Below are 27945 nucleotides of genomic sequence, written 5' to 3'. Positions count from 1 at the left end.
TACCTGATTTGTAAGTGAGTAAGCTATAAATAGTTCAATTAATACTCAATCCTTGCAAAGTGAAACTGAAATAGTGTCAGTATTTCAGTTTGATTATTAGTCGGGTCTAGGGCTGAGCGACAGGTGGACTTCATGCATCAAAAACCCCTGCTAGTGTCAGGATCACAATAGTTTTATTTAGTGTTGACAGGAGCAATGATTAATGAGAAATGCACATTTAAAGTTTGGAATGAGTTTGTACGATACAGTATATTAAGCATAAAAGAATACCTGTGTTACTGTAACCGCAGAAACATATTTACGAAACACATGTGGATGTTTGTGCACTAAATTAGGTCTTAAGTTTCACTCATAAATAGTGAGAAAGCAGTTGTTTACTTTCTGTAGCGTGAATTATAATGATGAGAAGCACCAGAGGAGAGAAAAGAGAGGAGAAAAGGTGAGGAGCTGCCACTGGATCAGAGCGAAGGAGGGGGAACGGGGGGGCAGATGGCACCGTACACACAGAGGCAGGGCGATGGAGACAGTGGACGTTTTGCACCTGTGAGGACCTGTGAGGAAACATACAGAGACGTGCTGTGGCTCTGACTCCGAGCTTTCAACCTACACAAGACAGCTGTAACTCCTCTTCAGCACCAAACGCTCGTACTGCCACGGGATCGTCTGTAGGCCTGTCCATTAAAACGCGCTTGTCTTATCATTGAGATCGACCAAAGTTTAGATTGCCATTTATCGATCTCTGGATTTTTGGCACAGCCGTAGCAGGATCACAAAGCTGTCTAGCAAAACAGCTTTGATAAAGTGTGCCACATTGTCAACGGATGAATATAATTATTATACATTGGCAAGAGGTATCAATAAAAGCGAATAGATGTGACTGACTAGGGCAAAAGCAACTTATTGTGTAACGCAGCCTCTATTTGGCACCATAAAGAAAAATATTATCTTTTCACAGTCACTAAACTAGCATCCATTCTGTGCTTAGGCCTTGCAGTCATGTATACTGCACTTTACAAAGACTTACCGTTTCCCATTGTAGTCAGACAGTCATAAATAATTCATGCTGTTCACAAGATCCATATAAAAGTAATAGGTCTTTTATGTTGGTTACTTTTCTCTGTGATAAACGCCTCTGTGATAGCTTGGAAAATTATATTAATCTTAAAATTCAAACTCACAAAGTCAAAGTAATGGTTCACATAAGAAGATACAACCAGGCCTTAAAAGCACACAGTGAAATCTGAAGGTAAAATAGACCATAAAGCCAAAGATAAAATGTACTAAAATGTAACGCAGTGTTTGGCGTTAACGAAAATGATACGTTAATCTTTTATAGGGAAATGAATAACAGATTTGTAAACCATTAAACTAATGTAAATAGTTTAGTGGGTTAATGTGAAACTGAAGTTATTAGGGTGTATCAATTTGTATGTTAGGAGGATACCAAAGCTGCCTAGTAATAGCTTTGATAAAGTGCAACATCGTCAATGCAGCAGCACAAAAAATAAGATATGTTTTAATCCAATAGTTTGATCAGAAAACATAAAACTAAACACATTGCATACATATAAAGTGATTGGCTTTGTATTATTTCATTCCACAGCTCCTTTGCTAATTTAGATGCATAGTATAAGCTAATAGTTGTAATAGACTTAACTAAGAAACTTTACACTGCTAAACTGAGTTAAATTGGAATTACAACCTGAAAAGTGTCAAAACATGTCATCGCATTTGAGCTACAACAAAAATACAGAATTATAAGTTGCAATAAACAAAAAATGCAGGTTTGAAATACATTAGCGCTGCACAATATATCACCTTCAAATCAAAATAACAATTTGAGTTGCCATAATTATCAAATTGCAAAGGCTGCAATACTTCAGATTTAATTTAGATAGGATGTGCTCTGCAAAGACCAAAATACCCCGTCTTTTTATAGAAAAATCTTGTAGTATCGGTAGTGTGGACCTCTACAAACAAGGTCTGAAACCGATGAGATTGTTGTGTTTATGAGTTCATATTTCAGTCTTCTCTCAAATTAATGTTAAGGCTTGTGGAGTTGCTTAAACAGATACAGATGTGCTCTGAGTAGATACATATTTTTTAAACAAATATTGCAAATGGAACCGGTTTTACAAATCTAATGCAAGATTTTTTTTCAAAAATCATGCATCCTTATTGTAGTAATGTATACAGTTTAAAAACACATATGTTTGGTGTTTTTATTCTCTTGTGGCCATATGTGGTATTGCAATAAAACATTGTCAGACTAAATTCTTATTGTTTAGGCCATAAAACATGAAAATACATAAGAAGGAGGATCAATGTCAAAGTCACGGCCTAAACAGTTAGTCTCCAAATGAATATGGTATTGTATCGTTTGCATTGCCCTCAAAATTTGATCTGATACAGAAAACCTACAGCAGTTTCTATGCAAATACACATTCACTTGAAACTAAACAAAATATCCCCTGTCACAATGCAATATGGCGCACACCAGTCAGTAACTTTCTTGTAAAAACAACAAACGTCTGCCATGTTGACCTCCTTTAGCCACAGATAAACAGACAGACACAAAATCCAGGAAAAGGATGTTTCTTCTTCACGGACATGTGCGCCTCGTGTAATTGTAGGGCGGGGCAGCCATAACTTTATCTCTCCGTCTATCTCTCCACCTCTCTCTCTCTTTCTCTCCTCTCTCCCCATACACCCCCTCCAAATCCCTCAGACTGCCTGCCTAAGCATTACACACACTACAAACAAAGGGGGATTAAACCAACAGCCTCACGCTCTCTCTGCCCCGTACGTGCCCTGGCATTTTCTGTTGTTTTGCAGCGCCCGTCTATCACCGCTGTCTTCTGCATGAGCACACATCTACAAGACGGCGTGATGGGTTAGCAAGGTGCGGGACATGTGGGGAAACTGAAATGTAAAATACAATAAATGCATTTTTGTTTTGGTAATTTTAGTCAAATATCTGATTATTTTCTTTATCAATGATTTTGTTGACCTAGAAGTGTTTTAATGGAGCTTGAATGGCTCTTTCTGTATCTCTGTGAACAAAGTCTGGCCTAAGCAACATTCACTGTGACTGAAATGGTCTTGCTCAGAGGAATAATGGAAGTATACACTAGGACTAAGTTTACTACAATGCCATCTCCATTATGCAGTTTTTTTAACTTTTTAAATGAGTACTACATAACATTTACACCTGCTTGTTTCAGATGTTATTACTTACTATTACAGCCTGGAATATTCCACAGCAGGGCATTAAAACCTATCTACCTCCATAGAGACAAGCACGTGACGCCACCAGGCAAAGTCACAGGCCAGGTCTGCGGAGAGGCAACCCAGCGTACAGAAGAAATGCCTGTTGTTCAAGGTATTTCTGAGCAATAAAAACAACTGTAATTGAATAACATCTCCATGGAGACAAGCAGGTGACAGACCCCTATTAGAAAAGTTACACAATGCACCTTTAAATGGCAAGTACAGGCTTATGATACAATTTTCAGTCTGTAAATAAAGTTATCCCATTCATTTACAATAATAATGTTGGTGTATTTTTATACCTTGCACTTTTAAATCACCTGGGGATATATACAAATATTTAGATTTGCCTAATACTTATTTCTTTTTCTTTCTTTTGCTCACATAGAGTCATTCTGCACAGTATGCAGTGTTCTTTATAATGACTTACTATGAGACAGTCGCACTGGTCCAAAATGCATGTGCTGGATCTTTGTACCATGGCCCTGTGCCCTTTTAAGGCAGTGCACACTCCAAACCTTTTTTTCCATTATACATCTCTCCTCCAGCCACCTCTCTCCACCTTTCTTCATCTCTCTCCAACTCTCTGCCTCTCTCCACCTCTCTCAATCTCTTCATCTCTCTCCAACTCTCTGCCTCTCTCCACCTCTCCCCATCCCTCTCCATCTCTCTCCACCTCGATCAACCCATCTCTTCATCTCTCTCCACCTCTCTTCATCTCTCTCCAAATCTCTATCTCTTCATCTCTCCCCACCTCTCTACACCTCTCTCTATCTCTTCATCTCTCTCCAACTCTCTGCCTCTCTCCACCTCTCCCCACCTCTCCCCATCCCTCTCCATCTCTCTCCACTTTGATCAACCTATCTCTTCATCTCTCTCCAAATCTCTATCTCTTCATCTCTCCCACCTCTCTATACCTCTCTCTATCTCTTCATCTCTCTCCAACTCTCTGCCTCTCTCCACCTCTCCCCATCCCTCTCCACCTCGATCAACCATCTCTTCATCTCTCTCCACCTCTCTTCATCTCTCTCCAAATCTCTATCTCCTCATCTCTCCCACCTCTCTACACCTCTCTCTATCTCTTCATCTCTCTCCAACTCTCTGCCTCTCTCCACCTCTCCCCATCCCTCTCCATCTCTCTCCACTTTGATCAACCTATCTCTTCATCTCTCTCCAAATCTCTATCTCTTCATCTCTCTCCACCTCTCTCCAGATCTCTATCTCTTCATCTCTCTCCATCTCCATACACCTCTCTCTATTTCTTCATCTCTCTCCATCTCCATACACTTCTCTCTATCTCTTCATCTCTCTCCAGATCTCTATCTCTTCATCTCTCCTCACCTCTCTCTATCTCTTCATCTCTCTCCAACTCTCCTCATCTCTCTCCACCTCGATCAACCTATCTCTCCACCTCTCTCCAGATCTATATCTCTTCATCTCTCCCCACCTCTCTCTATCTCTTCATCTCTCTCCAACTCTCCTCATCTCTCTCCACCTAGATCAACCTATCTCTTCACCTCTCTCCAAATCTCTATCTCTTTATCTTTCTCTACCTCTCTACACCTCTCTCTATTTCTTCATCTCTCTCCATCTCCATACACTTCTCTCTATCTCTTCATCTCTCTCCACCTCTCTCCAGATCTTTCTCTTCATCTCTCCCCACCTCTCTCTATCTCGTCATCTCTCTCTACCTCTCTACACCTCTCGCTATTTCTTCATCTCTCTCCATCTCCATACACCTCTCTCTATTTCTTCATCTCTCTCCATCTCCATACACCTCTATATCTCTTCATCTCTCTCCACCTCTCTCCAGATCTCTATCTCTTCATCTCTCCCCACCTCTCTCTATCTCTTCATTTCTCTCCAACTCTCCTCATCTCGCTCCACCTCTCTCTATCTCTTCATCTATCTCCATCTCTCTCCACCTCTCTCTATCTCTTCATCTCTCTCCACCTCTTTCCACCTCTGTACATCTCCCTCCATCGCTCCATCTTTGTCCAACTCTCTGCATTTCTCTACACCTCTCTCCACCTCCCTCCACCTCTTTTCACCTCTCTCCATCTTTGTACATCTATCTCCATCGCTCCATCTCTGTCCACCTCCCTCCATCTCTTTCATCTCTCTCCACCTCTGCCCATCTCTCCACCTCGCTTCATGTCTCTCTATTTCTCACCATCTCTCTCTACCTCTCCATCTCTTTCCACTTCTCTCTACCGCTCTCCATCTATCTCCATCACTCCATCTCTGTCCAACTCTCTCCATCTCTGTCCACCTCTCTATACCTTTCTCCATCTCTTCATCTCTCTACAACTCTCTCCATCTCTGCACCTCTCTCTACCTCTCTACATTTCTCTCTCATCTCTCTCCATCTCTTTCCACCTCTCTCCATCTCTTCACATTTCTATATCTCTGTCCACCTCTCTCCATTTCTCTCTCCACCTCTCTCTACCTCTCTCCATCTTTCTCCATCCCTCTCTCTCTCTCCATCTTTCCTATTTGGTCTTTTCAGCAGCTTTGTTTTCCCATCTTCTCAACAACCCATCCATATAAGTCATTTAACCGCGGAGTGAGCCTCGAAATCCCATGTTTTTTCCCTCGACAAACGTGTACGGGATCCTGCAGGCTGCACTTGTTTCCAATGCTAATCAATTTGTGCTCAAGTGTCATACGAAAAAAACATGATCTGGCGGGATTTCATGCCGGAGATGTTTGGGAGAGCGGTGCAATGTGAGGACAGCGTACCGTTTCGAGAAGCAGAAGTGTCAGAATACCAATTTGTGCTTGCATTTTTAGCACCAAGATGTACATAATTAAGATTTCTAGCCTTAAATTATACTCAGTGTGAGCAAGGAATATGTGGCATTGATTTTCTTTGATCGCCTTTCACAGGAAGTCATTTGGTGTGGTGGGTATTTGCATTTTTCGTTCATTTTCACCATGGAAGAGTCATAGATATGTAGACTTCAGTGATGGAAAGCTTTGGCAAACCACATTCTTCATTATGTCAGTCCCAATTTGGAAACTCGATGCTTCCGTAATATTTCTGTGTTCTTACAATACAATACAAAAATTTTCAAGTTGATTTTGATTCGAATGAAAAGGCTTGATATTTGATGCTAGTCCTGGTGTCACACTGACAAAAAAAAAACAAAAAAAAAACACTTATTTTGACAAAAGAATGGAATTTTCAGAACAAAATAATAGTTTTTTAAAAATGAAATACCAGTTCTGATCAAGCCCAGAACTATTCAGGAAAGATTTGTCCTTGTATGCCTGCTTTTTTTTTTTTTTTTTTTAGAGTACAGTGGTCCTTCGTTTATTGCAGGTGTTACGTTCAAAAATAATCCGCAATAGGCGAAATACGCAAAGTAGAAAGCTTTATTTTGTACAGTTATTTTATGTTTTAAGGCTGTAAAACCCCTCACCTCACACTGTATACACTTTTCTTACACAGGCATTAACCTTTTCTCACATTTCTCTCATGTTTAAACGCTCTCAAAGTTCAAACCTCCGTAGATTCAAAAAAATAAGTACAGTTTTATAGAAAGAAATCAAAGATCAAGACTTGTTTTCAGGCTCAAACCTTTTTTGAGAAATTAAAATATAAACATTTTCCTATACTATAAATAAGAAGTATCCGTATCGGTCCATTTCCACATGATTACTCCTACCAGCCGAACCAAACCGATCCAAACCGAGTCGAGCGCCCCTTTGTCCAGTCCAGCGAGGAGCGAAAACAACAGCAGGAACTTTACATTTGCTGTCCCACCGCTCTTTGGCTTTGTTTGTCACATCTGTTATAAATTGGTAGTCAAAAAATGGTAAAAGTGTTTTTAGAAATACAACAAATTTAATTTTAATGATCAACCTATGAGGCTGGACACATAAAAAATTATTAATAGTGACATGGAAGAGATTGACTGAGGGACAACTGTACTAATACTTGCTCAAATTGTTTCGATATTAGCTTTATCATCAATTAGTATCGGGGTATTGATACTTTTGAAGCCCTTAAAAACCCAAACTTGACTGAAACTGAGCTGGGAATAAGTTCTGTTTCACGTTGTTTCGCTTCTCTCTCTCACTTCATGCTATTTTCATGTCTTTTCGCAGCTAACCGTGCCCGTGGACCTAAAGGCCGTTGTTAGTAGCTGATTTGGTATTCCGTCTCTACTGGGACTGATTCTAGAGTCACTTTTTGGCAGATCATTTCCCTCGCTGTTTCCTTATAAGCTCATGCGTGCACAGCCGTCCTCGTGTGCCCTCTTTCCACATCTTAATCACTAGTTTATAAGCACAAAAGTCTGAAAACTCTCTCCCGCTCTCTTTGTACCAGCTAGACCTGTAAGATTAACAGCAATCAAATCGAAATCGCAGTTTGAACGGGCGAAATTAGCAAATCGCACATGGTGTAATTTTCGAAGTGTCATTTTTTCCTACACAAACAACAAAATATTCTGTGTTATTCTGGATTTAAGGAAAAAAAAGTCCTGTATTTTAAGCAGTGGTGAAAGAAGTACTCAATTTTGTACAAAAATAGTCAAGTAAAAGTAAAAGTATCACATGGAAAAACCTAGTTACATAAAAGTATTAAAGTACCTGTTTAAAAATGTACTTAAAGAGTAAAAAGTGAAAGTATCCTGTGCAAATTTTGAGGTCTTCTAAGGTTTCAAATGTGTTGATTTTTTATAAAGATTTGTGCTGAATTTTGTTCAAAAGAAACATTAGCTGTTTTTATTTCTATGTTTTTTCTGCGAAAGTCTTAATAATAAACCCTTGAGTCTTTTTCAGCAGGTCTCAAACAAATAAAAAAAACACTTTTCAATCCTGTTCAAAAATGTTTAGAGAGATACAGATACAGGCTCTCAAATGTAGTGAAGTAAACTGACTTAAGTAAAGTACTGATATGTGAAACGTGTACTTAAATATAGTACTCTAATACTTGTAGATCTGTACAAACATGTTCTGAAATGTGATTCTTATATTACTTTTTCAGATCATATTTCAGTCTTTTTGCCAGTTCTTCTCAACCATTAACTTTGAATAATGCTGAATTATTAAAACATAATTCGCAAACGCTTCAACGCTTCTCCAAAATATCACAAATATATATTTTATCCAATTCGTTCCGCCGTAGTACCAGCACACATCTTGTCTTTCTCACCCCACAAACCACTGACACACACATCTATCATTTTTTTTTTCCCTTTACACTTTCTATCTACCCTCACGTCTGAACCCCGCAGCCTGGCCCGTAGCAATAGAAAGATGAGGTTATGGCGCCTTGGGGGGAGTGTAGTCGCCGTAGAGGTGGAGAAAGGGGGGGACGGTGGGTGTATTCCGTGATAGTTTCATGAGAAGAAGGTTTTAGAAATATCCCCCGTGAGTGCACTGAAACCCGAGCCTCTTTGTGAAAACCTACCCATTTTTGTGTATGATGCACAAAGCGAAGAGGGGAGGGGGGGTGGAGGAAAAAAGAAAAGATCTGTGTGTGGAGAGATAGTGTAAAAGCGAGGGATAGGTGCCACAGAGAGGTGAGAAAAATACACCTTTCTATCAGTCTTTATGCTATTTGCCTAATCCCCAGGAGAGAGGCAGACTTCAGCTTTGAGGGATTTGAAACGGTTTTCGTGAGTGTGGGACTGTAAGTATGGTCAGGACAGCGATAAAGGGGGCAAATACACTTGAGTGCATGGATTAAACTGGTGGCGTGTTTTGTTTTAGGTGGAAATAGAAAATAAATGGATACTTTTAATATAATAAGATATACTTTTTACTAAATAGACTTTTTTGAGTGCGTTGTCCTGAGTTTGCCCCTATAATGACATAGCGATTTAATGTGCATGGTAATTAAGGTTTTATGTTGGATGCCCTTCCTGGTGATGTCATACTCGCAGATGGGGGACAAAAGGCAAGAGAGTTTTCCCTATTGATTATATTGTGCTTTGTCATGAAATATCCAAAACGTAAATGCACAAACGTAGGACCTCATTATATGACTGATTCGACAAAAGAACTCACTATGTTAGAGCGAAAACCCAACATTTTAACTAAATTCATTTTAGCTGCCCTCATCTTTATTAAACATCATTGGCCGATCGAATATTGTGACGTCATTTGAAACTCTGCAAGAACGAGTACGCTGGTCTATGGTGCACTTCTTTTACATTAATGATTTTATGACACTGGTGACTTTAAAAATGTGTAGCTTTTCACATTACAGCATTAAACTCTATGAAAACGAGCGAAACCAAGTTCAGGACTGTGGAGAGGCAACCGCACTCATAATAAGAATTTGTTTAAGTAGTTTGGTATGTTCTTTTATACATTGGTCCCTCGTTTATCGCGGGGGGTTATGTTCTAAAATAACCAACAATAGGTGAAATCCGCGAAGTAGTCAGCTTTATTTTTAACAATTATTCTCTATGTTTTGCAGCTGTAAAACCCCTCACCACACACTTTATGCACTTTTTGCAGACAGGCATTAACATTTTCTCACATTTTTCTCTTGTTTAATTAATTAATAGTGATTCAAGCGTATTTCACAGTTCCTCTGACCGTGCCGCACCGTTCTGGCGCCGCTCCGCTCTAGTTTTGATCAAACATTTATGTAAATTTGGCTGAATGCATTCTGTACTGTAAAGAAAGCACGGCACGAAGGAGACTGATTGACATTGGTCTACAGTCCCTTAGCCAATCAGGACGCAGAACACAATGCACATTCGTGCGCTGTAAAAAATTGCACTAAAAAAATCCAGGAAACAGCGAGACTGCGAAAGGTGAAACACATTAACGCGAGAGACAAGTGTATAGCGCTTTTCCACCTTCAAAGCTGTTTACATCAAGGAACCACTCACCTGTTCACAGTGTACGCAGACACTGGGGACGAGGTGGGTTAAGTGTTTTTCCCAAGAACACAACGACAGCATTCATCTGTGGGACCTGGAATCGCACCGCCAACCTTCAGATCAGTGGACAAACACTCTACAAACTGAGCTACTGTCGGCCAATTTGCTGTACTGGAGCCGACCTACATGTTATCGAAGTAGTAATAAGATAAAAACAGAAATATGTATCAGTAATAAGTACAGTACATTTTCACAGTAAAAAAAAAACGAAACATGGTATTTGAATGTTTGTTTGGATAATTCTATTTTCAGAAATACTTGATAACAGATATGGACAACTACTTCCTCCTCCTCCTCCAGTTTTGGGTCAATGCTGCGTAGCCGATAAATCCTCCTGCATTTCACAGTTATTGGTTTGGTGTTAGATTTCTGAAAAATAAACGTTGAAGAGGAAGCTGATGTGCTGGTATAGGCAAGTATCAGTAGCACGGGCGTATTGGAGTTACTTCTGAAAAATGGGAAACGCAGTAGCAGAGAAGTACTGTGTGTGATGTATTGAATTGGCACACAGCAGTCAGGTCAGAGCAGGAAGCAGTCTGAATGGATTAACTTTGGCAGAGTACGATCTGTAACGTTTATTGAAGGAAAAGGTCAAGGCAAAAGCGTAAAGCAATTTTCCACTTTTACTGTTTAGATTTTTGAGAGATTTGTTTTGCTGTCCAACTGTGATTTGATGTGTTAAATGTTTTAAACTCTGGCAACGTAAGGACTGTTCGAGTAGTACAGGTTTATGCTTTTAATCAATGAAATAATGCATCCAAAATTGTTATATTAAAGATATTTAGCTATTCAAGTTGCGATCTTCAAGTTATATTTTATTCTGGGTGACAATACAATAAATGATATCACATTTTTTGAGGTCAAGATGAGGATTTACAAAAAATGAAACGCATTTTAAGTTACAAATGGAGATGATAGAGGTTTTTATGTGGCAGCAACCAGACAATGAAAAAGCCTCTCTCTGCCTGTCAGATCAGACCCTCTCAGTTTTTAATGGAGTTTAAGACTAGACTGAAAACCCAACTCTCCTCCCTGGCATTTAATACTAGCAAGACAAGATATCTTGGTGTATTATTGTACTTTTCCTATGTATCGTGTGATTTTTGTTGTTGTGAAGCACTTTGGGTAGCTGAAGTTTATTGAAATGCACTATATTACAATTAGATTACAGCTAGAAGAAGAGTAGTATTAATTATTCTTGTTCAAGTACAAAACAAAAGTCCTAAACGTAACTATGATAAAATGACATTCCACTATTGTTACCACTGCTATTGTTTCTTTCCTGGTTCAATAAGAGATGGGCAGGTCATCAAAACACTGCGAATGTTATTTTGAAAATGAGGAAAAAACGAGTACATCATTTATATTAAGATGGGTTAAGTGTCCTTGGACAAGACACTTATTGCGCCCCCACTGTCTGCGTACATCGGCGTATGAATGGGTGATTGGTTCATCAATGTAAAGCGATTTGAGTGTCTTGAACATGGAAAACATTGTATATAAATGTGACCGTTTACCAAGAAATGCTGCAAACAGGAACAAACGTGCAATGTGGGTATAAATTGCTGAGAAAGAGAGAGATAAATTAATTTTGGTCAATATTACCGCCCCATAGGTTCTACAGTTATTTGATAAATCGAGGAAGTATGTTGAAACATTTTTAATTGCTTGTCCCTATTTAGAAAAATTCAGACATTGCACAAAAACATAGCTTTTATCCCAAGAAAAGATTTCCAAAAACGTCTTTATGTGAGACAGTTACATAATCAGGACGTGTGAAGAGCGTCTTTCATTAACTTTCTCGCGTCTCACAAAGAAAAAGCTTGGAGTGATGTCATCTGTGCTGCGGATGCCTGTAAACAGCGTCGGCCTTTCACTCGAAACTCTCCATTTTGCCCTTAGGTCCTTCTCATTTAACAGCTAACGTTACACTGGTATCACACAGTCTTAAGGAGGATCAATTTTCCAGCTAAAACTCCAACTCACCATAAGCAAACGCTCTTAAATAGAATCAGTTTGGACAATCATCTGGGATTTTACGTCAGATGCCCTTTCTATGGATCCTATATAGTTCATTTATACAGGTTTGGGTGTTGGGTAAAAAAAAAAAGTAGACCAACTTGTAACCTCTTGCGATAGTGTTGTAATTTAAAGTACGGTATGTTATGTAACTTTTCTAGTAGAGGGTCCACTCGCTGTTGTCTCCATGGAAACAAGCCACAGACGATGTTAGAGGTCAACTCTGTGGAGAGGTGAGCCTGCTTGGTAACAATGCACTTTTATTAGTTTTAAGCCATATAAACACTTGTAATTGAATGCATGATAACTAGATTTTAAAGCCATACTCAGAAACATTCCAAATTCCCTCCACCAGAAAAGTTGCATAGTGCTTCTTTAAATTTAGATTAGTTCCGACTAGTTCAGAAATAAGAAGGTGCACAGTAGTAGAAGTAATTTAGGTTGTAGTTTTAGTAGTGGTGATATTTTTATATAGTTGTCAGATAATACCAGGAGGAAATTTACTCTTTTTTTGGTCAAAATTTTTGATATGTTCTTGAATTTTTGCATTTTCTCAATTTACAGCAATCGTGGAATCCTAATTCAAGTAGTGACTCACCCTGGTATCTCACAGTCTTTCGAGGGATCGGGTTCCAGTTCAGACTGCACGACTTCTCCCATCCCATCAGTACGACCAGGAACAAGACCTTAGTCCCGCCCACTGCCCCCATGTCGCCTCCCATTGGCTGGAAGAGACCTTGATTGATGGACAGGGAGACCAATCAGATGATCTCACTGGCTGCCGCTCCTCGTAGCCTGTAAAGAAAGAACCCCAACACATAAATTTGAAGGGAAGGGGAAAAAAAAAATCACTTTCTTTTATTGGCTTTCTTGTTTATCTGAAGCTATGTTGTCGGGGAGAGTAAGACTGGGACATTTTTCAAAGCAGTCACTGTAGTAGTCACCAAACATCTGCTATAGAAAGATATAACGCTCTATTTTGAGAACATGTTTCATTAAATAGAAGATTAAGAACCAAGAGAAAATAGTTATGCACATGGTCTGGAGAATGGCTAAAATATTAATTAGGTACTGCAAACGTTACAGATAGACAGATAGACTAGATAGATAGATTTAAAAATGTCAAAAAATAAAAATAAAATAAAAAATACAAAATAAATAAATAAATAAATACATAAATAATAATAAATGCATACATAAATAATAAACAATAAATAATAAATAAATAAATAAAACTAAAAATAATAAAATAAAAAAATAATTAATAAATAAAACAGATTAATGTATATTCAGAAAGTTTGTATAAATATGAAATAAGACTGAGAAAATTTGCCCAAACAAAATAAGGTAAGCTATGTTTTGACCTTGTTTAATCAATATGAATTCCTTGTTTTGATCTCATGTAGACCTATAAAAACTAAATTACACTTTCGCTAGGTCACAATATCTTTCTAAACTACTGTTATCTCAATCCATGCAAAATTTTGACATCTCCACCATGCATGCAGCTATACCCCTGTGACCATAACCCAACTATTGCCACTCAAAAACCTCACTAACTCTTATCTGTAGGCCTCTTGTCAAGCCAATTCAGCAGCACTACATTAAACCAGGCACTAGAGTTATCAAAGTTAATTGGTGCTGGCAGCGCATCAAACGTCAATGTGTTACGAATGTCGCGGCAAGGACAATCCAACCGCACTGCTGTAAATGAATTGCTCTATAGTTAATGAACATGTCCAGTTTGCGCCAATGGAATAGCACTACAATACAATCATAACAAGGACTCACAGAGAAGTAACACAGGTGAAATAAATAGTAGAAGTTTTTTGTTTTGTTCTATAGAAGCTTCCCTAGCAAGTAGCGGAATTGTTTTGTTTTTTTCATTTGTACCAAAATGACTACTCAACGCTGCTGAATCCCACGCGTATCATCGATTAAGAAAATAAAACTGGAGAACAAAGTACAGAGCAGTGGGCGTATGCCGGTGGTGGTGAAAAAGGGATTGATCTGCAATATGGTGTCTTGAAAATAAGTAATTTAAGATTCATCAAACATGCACAAATCACTTTGAATACAACATAGAGAGTGTAAATGAGAAGAAACGAACTATGATATGGTTAAAAGCTCTGAAAAGTCAATTTTGTATAATAGGTTTGCTTTAAAAGTGCATCTGCTTGTCTCCATGGTGGTGTTATACTGTAGTTTTGCTTGGGATATTCCACAGTATGGCATTAAATTTGTCTACAATCCTAGCTCACACAATACAGTTTAGTAATAAAGAGCAAAAAACAGGGCAGATCTGTGGAGAAGTGACCCTGCTCACATCAAAATGCATGGGTTTGGGGTTTTTTGCAGTAAAAACACCCCTAATGAAATAACTGCTATAGATACGTTTAATGCTATACTGTGGGAAATTCAAAGCAATATCAGCTCCATGAAGACAAACAGGTGGCGAACCCAGCACCAAAAAAGTTAATATGAAGATAATTGATCCGAGACACTCAGATGTACAGTTAAAAATCATTTTTTATGTGAAGGACATACCAACACGTTTGGGTTTTGGACTTTTGTGGTCTTCATCAGAGCAAGCAATCGGAAAAGTTACACAGTGCGGCTTTTACAGGGTACACATAGGTCCTGATGATGTAGTAAAAGATAATTACATTTCTTTTTAATCAACTTGGAATGGTCAATCAATAGACCATAAAGTTTGTCAAATTGGGAAAACAAAAGGGCCAAAGGAGAATTACCAAACAGGGCCATAAAATGTGTTCCTCAATCAGACTACTTTACTGGTTGATTGTGGTTCTCTGCTGTTGTTAATGTTGCAGTAAAAGCTAAGATGCATTGCGAGCCCTAAAGTGGTTTGCAAAAAACAGCTAAAACATTCTTAATTGTTGAGTCCATGCTAAAGAGAGCACAACAATCTCATATAACGCAACTGGATTATTTCATATCACACATTTCTAATTATTTAACCAAATTCTGATGCCGTATCCTTATCAATGTGCTACTTTCAAGTGTTGTTATCAGGAAGGGCATCTGGGTAAAGTGTCAACTCAAAGCCAACTCAATATGTAAATGACAAGACCACAAGTTTCATAGTAAATGTTTTGTCATCAAATTTGCCAGATCACCTGCATGATTCCATGGAAGAAGGAAATTAAATACTTTGGAATATTCTCCATGTACACTGATAAGTTTAGTCAAAGGAAAACCAAATAAACAAGAAAGAGAGGGCCTGAATATGAGTTAGGTTTGTGTTGATGCAAGCCTGCTCACAGTTCCTCAGTAAAGCAAACATGAAAAAACAAGCTTGTATTTTGCTTTATTTTTGTAGCATACTGTGGCTTTAAGTGGTACTGCCATTGTATTTGTAACATGATAATAATTAAAACAAAAAAAAACAAAAAACATATTGGCTCTATGAGGATATAAAAACACACTTTGAATCTGTAGATTTAATTACTTTTTTTGAACCCATTCTTCAAAACCCCCAAAACATTTTCACTCAACCACTTTGTTTGCTGCTTTTGAAGATAATCAACAAAGAAAGCTGCAAACCATTTTACTGTCTGTAGTTTTGTTCATTCGATTATCCCAGCTATTTGTTCACAATGATTGAGCTTAAAATGTGAGTTGAATAGCACTGCGACTAAAAGATGGATATCGTAAAAATGAACTGTTGGCATTCCTCTTATGTATCGTGCATAGATGTTCGCGTAGACATGTCTCTGGAACTAAGGGATGTTTTCAATGATAAATCCACCATCTGTCCACAGTCCCTCTGCTCTCTCCACTGCACTGAAATGCTGCCTTTGATGATACAAGAAAACCCATTGACTTTTAAATAGGCTCAAAATGTCAACGCATATTTACTACGAGCTCCCGCAGAATATACCGAATGCACCGGAGTTTTAGAGAGGTGTGAAAAATTCCTCGCTTTAATAAAGACCATATTTTATATTTACCTTTGTTGTGAAAATCTCAGAAAAGGTCAGTGCGAACAATGCAGGAAAAAAATTTAATTTGTTGTGTATTTCGATCTTTCAAAGATATTTTGTATTTTTATTTTCGTACAGCCCTATTCAGACTAGGATTTGCTTTACAGTTTGGGGCAGTATTCATTCACAGCACTACGTTGCTGTAAATTACTCCTGTAGCTTACTGTACGGATGGAAGCCGGGCTGCCAATCTGCACCATCAGCCCCTCCAGACCATCATCAATCACTCGGGCAGGTGAAGTGTTTTGCCCAAGAGCACAACAGCGGTAAGGGTTGGTTGGCGTTACCCCTAAACAAGAAGATTTTTGCTGACAAGTTGCTTTGTTTTGGTAAAAGATCACTATGAAAAATGGTTTTGGGTCTGGTTTTGGGTCCATCGATTGCTTATCTCCAAGTGTTGTTGCTTTGTTTCTAATGTCCCACGCTATGGCATTAAAATTATCTATCTCCATGGAGACGAGTAGGTGAGTAGGCGGTAGAATGTATGTTTTTCAAGGCATTTAAGAACAAAAAAATGATACTATATGCCATACACTCCAGACAAAGCATTAACATCTCTATGAAGACCAGCAGGTGACAGACGCTCCAGCCGAAAAGTTGCATAATTTGTCTTTTTGGAACAATGGTTGATAGGTGACTGACTCATGGCTTCCTGACATTTTCTTGGATTAATTTGGTAACATTTGAAACAACAATGCTACTGCCCAACACAGTAAATTACCTCTATAAATACTGCAGATCTTATTGGAGTTTCTCGAGTGGTGCCTGGTCCCATGCGAACAGTCTGCGATGGCAAAACAAACATTTGGTCCATTTGGCAGATTGGCAGGGGAGGTAATTGAGATTTGGAGCTGCGTATTTGTGTGTGTGGCTGCTATCGATCACACTTTTGAGAAGAAAATAAGAAGGCAATGCATTAGAAAAAAAAAAAAGAAGAAAAAATCCACTCTCTAGCATGTCCGTGGCGATGTGACGGTAAATGAGCTAGCTTAAAGAGTGCGTTTGGGTGAGGACCTCTCCAAAACCTCTCCAAATGACGAAGAGCGGCTTTATTGGATCGATGTTGCCGGCCTCGGTGGACCGTGCACATGCGGGTACGCACAGGAGAGATGCCGGTGAAGGGGTATAAAAGATGGAGAGAGAGAGAGAAAGCATGCCTAGAGTCTCCACAAGAGGTTTTGGTCCAAGTCTGAGAGGCAGAAGTGAAGTGTGCATCCTCAAGGCCGAATTAGCTGAAGAGGGAAGTTTAAACACAAAACAAAATGGAGATGAGGTTCTGCCCGATAATAGGGAATCAAGTTTTTCCGATGCCATGGCTAGCTCCCTTGGCACCTTAAGTAGTGCATGGAATTTCGAAACCATCTTTTGTCAAGTCGACTTAATTAAGAGTTGTGTTGTCAAGGTTGTTGCTAGGTGTTACATAGTGTTAATAATAAATAACAGCATTGGATTTACTATAGCACCTTTCAAGACACCCAAAGCGCTTTCCATTGCATTATTTATTTACTCTACACTAGCGAATGTGGCCTGGGGTAGACTGACAGAAGCGAGGCTGCCAATTTGCACCCCTCTAACCACCAACACCACCAACACTCACCCACATTCATACTAGGCGAGTGAAGTATCTTGCATATGGACACAAAAACAGTTTCCAATAGCGTCACCACTGCCCTACTGTGCCCCTTGGTCTCGGTATTCCCAGCAGTTTCCCATCCACGCACTAACCAAACCCAGCCTTGCTTACCATACGAGATCGGATAAGATCGGCGCTGACAAGCATGTATGGCTGCAATGTGTTTGTAAATGTGGTACGGGCATTCCTTTTCAGTTCTAGTTAAATTGTATCAACATTTTTGTCCTACTTTGTGTTACTGCTTGTTTTGAACTACTGTAGCAATAGAAGACTTTCATTTTAGACCTGGAATAGTGCTGCTATTGGTCTGGTTTAGATCTGTTGGTGCTCAAAAAGTACCAAAACCAAAACAAGACCAAAAAATAAATTCCAAATGTTTATGATGATTTTCAAGGAATCCAAACTGCTTTACAAAAAGTAACACTGAACTATCCTTGTAGTCACAACTGCCCTGGGTCAGCCTGATGGACAAGAGGCAGCCAAGCCCAAGTACTTCAAGAACACAACCTTGTAGCTCGTGTACAGCCACCTGAGCCACAGTAACCTTGATATTTTCTGTCCATTTTAGGAACTAACTGAACCATACAAGATTTCCGACTTGTGAAAAGAATAATGCAAATACCCATACACTATAATCCTTACAACCATCACCGCTATTTATAAACTAAACCAATCGACTAAATAAGTTTGTTCATACGCTCCAGCCGTCTCATTATTCTCACATAATACTCTTGCCTGTATTAGTCAAATCATCAGAAAAGCTCGGTTCAAAGAAGGCCAACATAAAGCGTCCTATTATTGCCAATTCTTATGTTACTGCCTCTCCCTCTGACTTCAATAAAGAAATCCATCCAAGGATCACTAATATTTATGTAAATGGAGCCATTAATCACAGCTGTGACACATAGACTCCCACATTAGTCTAGTGCAGGTTGGTGGCACTGCGCTGTCTGCAGTACTGTGGGGCTGTCACGAACCACCATTCAAGTGAGGAGAAAGGAGCGTCATCAATTATTAACCCACTTTGCAGCATGACAACGATGTTTAATTCACAAGTGGCACTGCCTCGTCGATTTCAGATCAATAAATGATTTTTTTAGGCATCTACATATTCTGCAGGCGAAAAGAAACCAGAATTTATGAAGTAGCGTCAGCAGTAGTGACACTATTGCAGTTGTGTTCAGTTCAATGCACATATGGAAGAAACTGCATGAAATGTATTTATCTCTATGGAGACAAGCACCAGGCCAGTTTACAGGTGAGATCTGTGGGGAAGATGACCGCTCACTGTTAAGAATACATGTGTTTCTAGGTATCAATAGTTGCAGCTGCAGTAGTGTTGTTAGTAGTACTATTTTAAACAAAAGTAGAACTGACTTACTTTAATACATTTACTTCTCTGTGTAGTTTTCAGACACCACTGTCATTCCTACTTATATAATATTTTGTTTGAGATAACAATAGGCCAACTTTTGATTAAAATGTATACTGTTCCCACTGTGTGCAACGCTACACGTAGTCAAAGTACCACTAGTTGTCCTCAGCTGATACCGCAGTACTGATTGCCACTGGAGCAGGGACCTCCTTGTGAAGCGGAGGGGTTAGCTTATGTCTCTCTGATGTATTTTTCTGTTTCTTTGTATCAAACAGACTGCTTTAATCTCCCATGGTGTCATAAGAGTCCAGCTCAGGCCTGCTGCGGCGCCCCCTAATGGTCCAACACAGCTCCGCGGGGACTATCAAACCATCTGAAGTCTGGTACAGCCTGCTGCTATACTTGTTTGTTGTTGTTGCTGGTGGTAGTTGCATAGCATGTTTTTTAACTAATGAGCAAAGACCCAGTATAGCCTAGTATCAGTCAGGACTACACAATGGAGACATCATTAGAGTATATAAAAATGGGACACAGTAATGAGTTGGTATTTCTAGAAGATTAGGTAGTTTGAAGAATGGAAGGATATGGCATTGGTTGTGTAGATGGATTAGAGCCGCCTAAATGAATATAATAAAAAATAAATTAAAATCCTTTGATTAAATAAAAATTTGATCATAATATAACATATAAAAGTGTCTGTAAAATTTGAAATATCTTTAAAAAGTAGAAATTGAATCGTTTCCAAAGTATTACACGCATTTTTAATTGGCAAACATTGAGCTAAATTTGTCTTTCCTCAGTACAGATATATTGTATAAGCAGCTCTTGAGGTCTAAATAAGTCCGCTGCCTGCTGTCTGATAATCAGGAAGTGCACATTAGCATGCAAATTATTGTTAGCTTTACTATCACAGCAAAACTCAGCACTGGTCTCTGGTCAGATGGGAGAAGCGCTTATAAATGCATCGTGGCGATAATTAGGAAGCTCAGAATGCATAAAGTGAGGAATAGTATGGACCACTGCAACCATTTAGAATAAACTCATTCTGTTTTTCACATTTTTAAGACAGTAATAATCAGGTACAGCAACTTTAAGATTGTAATACTAAATATATATATTTTTTTTAAATCATCATATTACTTACTATAGTTTGAGAATATTTAACATATTTCACATATTGTTAGAGCAGTAATAACAGGTTTAATTATCTTCAGTTTGTTCTGTGATAAAAAATATATATATTTTTGTACCATCATAATCATAGTTTTCAAAATACCTGACATTTACCACATTATTTGGTTTATAAAATACTGTAGGCACTAAAGATCCAAAAAATAAAGAGCGCAACATTTTAATATGACACTTAATATGCACACTGACTTCAGGAAGCTTCTCGTGGGCGTAAAAAGCTCATTATTTTTCCAAGACTCATCACTTTGTTGTTCTTCGTCCGGCCTTCAATCTTTACTTGCTTCCTGTTCTCCTCTTCCTTCCTTCCTCCCATGATGCACCGCTGCACTGACCTCTAGCTGCGTCCCAGCTGATTGCTACTCCTTCCAGGCATTGTTTGACTTTTGACCTTTGACCTTTGGCCCATATTGTGAGTTACAGCGAGACAAGGGCGCATCTCTCTCTGCAGCCTTCATTCACAGCGGGACAAACTTAATAGCCCTTAACCTGACCCAAACCCCACACATGCACAAACACACGCACAAACACACACACACACGTACCCACAATCTTTTGTACAAATACAGACTGATGGATGGCCCCGCCCTCCAGCTGCTCTTGATGTAGAATAAACACAGATAGTACCACTTGCTCACTTCCTTCCTCTGACCGTGCCACTACCCAGCACTGCTTTTTCTTAAAATGAAAACTGCAACTGTTAAGTCAAACTGCTGTAAACTAAAGCTATTTCTGAGTATTATTGTGAGCTGGAAATCAAAAGTGCTCAACATTTGCTCAGTTACTTCGGTGAATAGTTGAAATTACGTGTCTCACCCACAGTTTTACAGTTCCATATGGTGATACAGTTTAAGAAAAGCGTGCAATTAGATTTGGATGTGATATTTATTGTAACCTAATACAAGAAAGACGTGATTTCAGGATATGTCTGTTGAGATCTAAGTTATCTGTTTTTTTACATTTTGAAGTTTGTTTAACTGTGCCAACTGGATGCTATTGCAACATTGTTTAACCACTATAATTTCCAATGGTTATTTATGTGTATTATGACTCTGAACAGCTACTTTTTCTACCACAACTTCTACAAATACAGTCAATGGTTAGGCCTGTTAGAATCATTACTATAGTGACTCATTGTTCAATATATAAAACCTGAAACAATATTTTTTGGGACTATATGTGTGTTGTGTGTCAATTTCTTTGCAAAAGTGGTAAGATTTTTGTTATTTTAGTTGTAATACGATAAGATTTGTGACTTCTATGGCTAATTACGACATCATTCTGTTATTTATTTGTTGCAGCTCTGGCCTTTTCATTAGACAGTCTTTTTAAAAATGGTTAACTGGGATTATGTCGCATTATTGTTTTTGTATCAGTGGCAAAAATAGTTTAAATATAATCGTTTATCGTTTTTTCTCCATAGCGATACATCGTGCTTCAAACTGTATTATCGTGACAGGTTTATCGATGTTACTTCTATTGCTATGATGTGGTGAATCAAGATTATAAGCACTTTTAAAACCATTAACCAACGCATAGTGCAATTCTAAAAAGTTTTTCACCTAAATGTACAACTGTCTATTACAAAACGCATTCACAAGTAAAATGAGTCATTAAAAGCGCCACTCCTCCCGGGTAAGTATCTTGTTACATCCACCTTTGTTTTTATGGCATCTGTGACATTTGGAAAACCCATGCGACCCCGGCTCACAAAGGCACCTCACCTAAATGGGGGCAAGGATAAGATCAGACGATTTCATGCCGAAAAGGGAGAATGATACATAGCTCACTTTGAAGTCATCACAGTGTGGAGATGAGGCAATAAGTCCACAAATAGACAGTTTAATACTCTGCCAACGAAGGGGACATTTTGAAAGCTGAGATAGAATTTTGATTATGAAGTTTCACTCAATATTCGTTACATATTAGTTCATTTTGGAGACAAGCTGGTTGAGCTTTTTGTCTTAGCCCCAAACGAGCAAAAAGACATTTGTTAGTCTGGGTATGTGACTTAAAACGTCTGTACCCAATTTTTTTTTCATGTAATAAAGTCAAATCTGTTCTGCCCCAATACAGATACATTACAAAAGTAGTTCTTAGGGTCAAAATTAGGGTCTAATTATAACACTCTTTTATCCTGGAAGTGATGTTGTTAGCATGCTAGTTGTTCTTAAACCTCCGCTCTGGACTCTAAGGTGCTTATAAACTCATCACAGTGAATAATTAGGATGCTATGAATGCGTTAGGGGTGTGAGGAATAACTGTGGAACACTGCAAATTGTTGGAAATTAAACTAATGCTGAAAAAAATACCCAATACTGTGTCTTTAAAAATAGAGGAAAAAAAGAAAAAGAAAAACTGTCATGGAAATTTACAAGTTCTTTAAATGTTTTCTGTAAATATGATTAGTTGGGAAGGAGTTTATCAGTTGTTATAGATAATAGACAACTTATTAGTTTGATTCCTGTTACAGTAGTAAATATTGTCCTTGTGTCGATGGGCAATACACTCAACGCACTACTACGCCCATGTGTGAATGAGATGAACACGAATATATGACAAATTTGAACCTAGAAACCTTTATAACACACACATAGTACAGAAGCTGCAGAATACATATAGAAATGATTGAAACAAGGGACAGTGATAGTAGAGAGTCCGCCACCTGCCTGTCTCCCCCGGAAATGCTATTGCTTTGTCTAAAATGTTCCACAGTACAGATTAAACACATCTACATCAAGTGAGACATGTATATTACAGAACTAAGCTACATTACAATTCACATCTGTGGAAAGGCGCTTGTATTTACAAAAGAAATGGTTGTATTTTTGAGCAATACAAACACCTGTAATGAAGGTAAAGCAATAACATCTCCATGGAGACAAGTAGATAATGGACCCTCAACAGGAAAAGTTGCACAGTGCACCTTTAAATTACGCTCTTTTCACATTTATTGGTTGTGTGGTTCTGTTTTTGAACGTTACTTTGCCAAAGGTCCTTTCAAAGAACACTATGTTTAAAACTTCAATTTCCCTTTTGAAAGATTCATTGCCGGAAGATCATTTCTGCCCTTGGTTCACCCCATTTCTCTTTCCATCTTTTTTATTTTCTTCTAATCTGATCAGAAAGGTTCAAAAAAGTTATCAAAATCACCAGAGCTTCTTGGGAAGGTTTTACATGATAATTAGGCCGGGTAGATTATCCATTTAGTAAAGGGAAAAATGAAAGAAATAAGAAGAGATAAAAATCTGAATGCCTCATGTTTTAGCTTGTACAGTAGACAGATATGCTACGTGTGTGAAATACAGAACTTCACAACACTTCCTGTGTATTGATCCTGCAAAGCAGAGATTTCAAGGTTGCGGGTTCAAATCCAGAGCAAAACGGTCCTATGAAATCTGGGCAAGTGGTATCATGTTACACAGGTCCATGCAAGATTGATGACTTGCGGTATGTGCAGTGAAAGCAGCCAATGTGGACTTCAACGCTGCGTATTTCTCCTCACTTATTCATGCGGAGCTGTGGAGCCATGCATACATCACCGATACACTGTTTTTCTATGCAGTAAAGAGGGAAATTACTTGATCCAATACTTCCAGTGTTGGAAACGAGATAAATAAGTGATATCCTATCGCTCTCCGTGTATGCTGACTACACTGAATAATACATAGGCTTAACTAACTACTGATCCGCTGAAACATATGACTCAAAGTATTAATAACTAACACATGGGCAAGTGCTTCATCAGGATAAAGTATAAACATATTTTACATTTGTCTCCTTCTCATTTACGCTCTCAAAGTTGTATTTAAGCAATCTTTAATCACTTATTTTCAAGACACCATGCTGACAATCAATCCCCGTTTTCTCAATTTCTCAATTTAAAATGCGCAAATTATAATTATATAGCAGGCACAAACTCAGTAGATCTTCTTTAAGGGTGTACTATGAAACCATGTTATTGTTCTGCCTTAAACTTATCTTACATTTTTTCAGTTACAGTTGTTTTATTACCACAAAATACCTAGAAAAATAATATATTCTTACTGTTAGGGGGTCACCTCTTCACAGATCTGACTTGTAAATTAGTCTGGTGGTGTCGTGCTTGATGAAGTGGAGTTAGATAATTAATATACTGTGGCAAACTTCAGGAAATGCATCTTTGTGAAAATAACCAGGTCAGAAAAGTTCCATAGAGCACATACATAGAGTCAAAGCTTTACTAAGACAGAATGAAGTTTAGTCTTTCTATTTTGCTCAAAAATAAAAATGTCTGCAATGAAAAGGAGATCGAATTGAACTGCCAGCCTTCATGAGAGTGTCAGTAGTTTTAACTCTACAGATAATTCAGTTCTGTCCATCAGGAATCTGCAAAACAGCCTGGAAAATCTTTGTTGAGGTGCACAAAAAGTCAGTGGATTGTAAAATTTAAACACTCCCTTGTGACAATATTCTAAATTTGCTTTAAAATAAACAATAATTCCGACATGATCTAATCTTACCCACTATATTCTGCCCATCTCCACACAAATTTTCCATAAGGACATACTCTGCAGTGAGAACTAAGTGTAGCATTTTACGCAACAAACGCTAACACCAGATATAATATAATTGGCTTGAAGGATATGAAGTTTCTAATTCCACCTTTCCAGCACAGTGTCTGACCTGAACGGCACATTTCACTGATTAGCAGCTTTTACCTTTAAACCCTACTCAAATATGAAGCTCAAAGTGCACAGCTAATTATGGTCACTCATGAAAAAGAGCTCCACTTTTACAAATGGAGTGAACTTTTGAATTAAAAGTTAGATATCTGATTCAAATTCAAGTTAAGTCCTACAATTTTTAGATTTTGGTATGAGGTTTCTGTTTTTCCATGGTAACCAGGGTTTGATCTCCAACTCGCCAAATGCTGGTGTTTTTCCAGTCTAGACAGAATCGATTTTAACTTTATACCCCAGATGTGTATATTTATTACAAGTTATACGCCAGATCGTTACACCTTAGTTGGCAAAGTTACCGTAATTGTCCAACTTTGAAAAAGACTGTGACTGCTATTAACGATTGTTTTGCTGCTAATCTAGCTAGTATTCTTTCAAGTAATCAATTAGTTGTTTAGCCTACTTAACCCTTTAAGGACTGAGCACACTATAGACCAGTATGGCCCGTCTAGACTTTTATTATTTTTTAGCCATGTTAAAGGAAGCATCACAATTTACTGCATTTTTTCACACAACTACCTCTATTTTACATATCCATCCATATTTGTTCTCAACGCTTTGAATAAGTGACTGGGAAAATCCCCACAGCACCTGCGCTCTCACGGCCGGCCTGGGAACGCCTTGGGGTCCCACCGGAGGAGCTGAAGGAGGTGTCCGGGGTGAGGGAAGTCTGGGAGTCCCTGTTTAGACTGCTCCCCCCCACAACCCAGCAACGGATAAGCAAAGAAGTGAAGAAAATGGATGGATGGACCTGCGTTCTGGTTCATCATCTTTGAGGGACAACGGAGGCACATTACCGTAATGACAGTAACATATTTAAAGAGCTTCATGCCTCCGCTTTGAGATGCCATTTGAATTTACACGAGAGCACAATTGGTTGCGGAATTACGGTAATGGAAAGTCCGCAACCACGCTCTATCGGCGACGAACGCATCCGCCTCTATAGGGTTAAGGTCTGAGAATGACACTTGAATTTAACCCAGATGAAGCGCAGATATATGCAAAAAATAACCTTTTCTCTAAGCACATGGCATATTTTGGCGTCTGTGTATAGACTAAATAGATCTATAGATTAGTTGACAATTACTTTGATTTATTTATTCTGATTAACCGGTTCAGCTCTAAAAAACACTACAGCCATATGAGTCGTACTAGTAGTGACTAAAAATGATGGTCGCCTGGATTCAAAGCAGGTGCGGGAGGAAACGTTCCCAGTTTTCCATGTGTTCTAAAAGCCAACATAAATTGTTATTTGCCATAAAAATAACAGCAGGATTGCATATATTTTTGCACCAGAACTAACCCTATCTCTCCTGTCAATGCCTTTACATGAACTTTAACAATATAAGTTATCTCCATAGCCTGTCACCCATGTAATATGATCCCACATATATTCACACTGCACGTGCCCACAGCGCAGCCACAGAGTACAGATGGTCTCGCTCTGCTCTTTCCAGCCTGTTCTATGGCTCCTCCTTATGGGGTCGGACCAGGTGTTTGGCCCGCAGACAAAGTCCCAAATCAGATCCCATTTCATCTGTAATCAGCTGGAGCTCCCCGCTATGATGGAGGAGATCAGAGCGCGATCAAAGATTTGAGAGTCCGCACCACGCCTGACCAGTAGAGCGTGGTATGGGCAAGCGACGAGGCGAGGAGAGAGAGAGGGAGAGGGGAGCGAGGGGCTGATGGGGCTCGGGTAAGTGCGGTGGCCACATTGGGATGAAAGGGGAGAGAGAAGATGGAGATGTGAAGGCCTGTATGCAGTCTCAGGGGGCCGACTTGAAAGAGTACAGAGCTTTGGGACACAGCGGAGGGGGAGGCGATAGATGTTCCACTGCCAGCGCACACAGGACTTGTATTTCTGTGGCTTTTAAGCAGGACTGTGTAATCCTAGGGTATTAAAAATGTTTTGAAAAAGATTTGAAAGGAAGGTCAGCTAATAATGAGACAGGTTGCATCTCGTCCTTTGATTAAGCACTTGTAGCTCTGGTCCATGAGTCAGAGCAATACAAGCTGTGTGGGGATATATTGAACCTTAAAATATAATAATTCAAGAATTATTTTAATAGAAAACAGAAGTTGGACCTTTCCAGAATAGTTTGAGAATCCTCTTCATCTAGGAGTATTATAAGACCACATGGCAAACTGGGAATATTTTTTTGTAATAAAACTTTCCTTAATATAAAAATTAAGTTTAAAATCTTGGTATCATAACAGCACTAACAGAAGATCAATGTGATTTATCGTCAAAGGCTGGTCACCCTGCTACACAAACTAAGGGCTAACTAAAAATAACAAATACATACATAAATCTAGAGATGGTGACGAGATCATGCTTGAAGAGTTAAAATGTGGAAAAGGTCTGAAGCACTCTGTTGGAAATATTTTAAAAGTACTTTATTGGGTACATGGGACGTCCTTGTCCCTTGTAATCTATAAACCCACCTTTTCGCCCTGGCATTTAATACTAGCTACGTAGGATATCGTTATGTTTTATAGTACTTTTCCTTTGTATCGTGTTACCTTTTATCCGAAGCACTTTGGTCAGCTGAATTTGTATTAAATGTAATAAATAAGCTTGAATTGAATAAAGGGCTATTTCATATTTCCAACAGAGTGCTGGAATTTCTTGACCTCTTTTTTTTACTCTTATCGCAGTAAGTTTTTTTACTTCCAGCGTGATCATCTTCACTTTTTGTTCGCCGTTGAGCCTTGTCCTTGTGGAGTACCTGAATTTTTAAGTGAGAAAACTCCCTGAAGCTTTCACTCCTGTGTCTTTAAATATAAAGATAGCTCCCATTTGTATTACGCAAATTTTAGCAAC

At 38.7% G+C, this 27945-nt stretch overlaps 1 protein-coding gene across 1 annotated transcript in view; it reads right to left on the bottom strand.

The window, feature by feature from the left end:
• Nucleotides 1–27945, bottom strand: part of sema4c (sema domain, immunoglobulin domain (Ig), transmembrane domain (TM) and short cytoplasmic domain, (semaphorin) 4C) — a 156941-nt gene that overhangs the window by 62919 nt on the left and 66077 nt on the right. Inside the window, exon 3 of the mRNA XM_033972330.2 lies at nt 12796–12992. Coding sequence (XP_033828221.1) covers nt 12796–12919 — 124 coding nt within the window. The 5' untranslated portion in view covers nt 12920–12992. The remainder of the gene's footprint in view (nt 1–12795; nt 12993–27945) is intronic.

This window comes from Periophthalmus magnuspinnatus, chromosome 9 (genome assembly GCF_009829125.3).
Source record: "Periophthalmus magnuspinnatus isolate fPerMag1 chromosome 9, fPerMag1.2.pri, whole genome shotgun sequence".
Lineage (NCBI taxonomy): Eukaryota > Metazoa > Chordata > Actinopteri > Gobiiformes > Gobiidae > Periophthalmus > Periophthalmus magnuspinnatus.
Note: the sequence above shows the minus strand (reverse complement) of the source record. Positions and strands in the feature narration are given on the sequence as shown.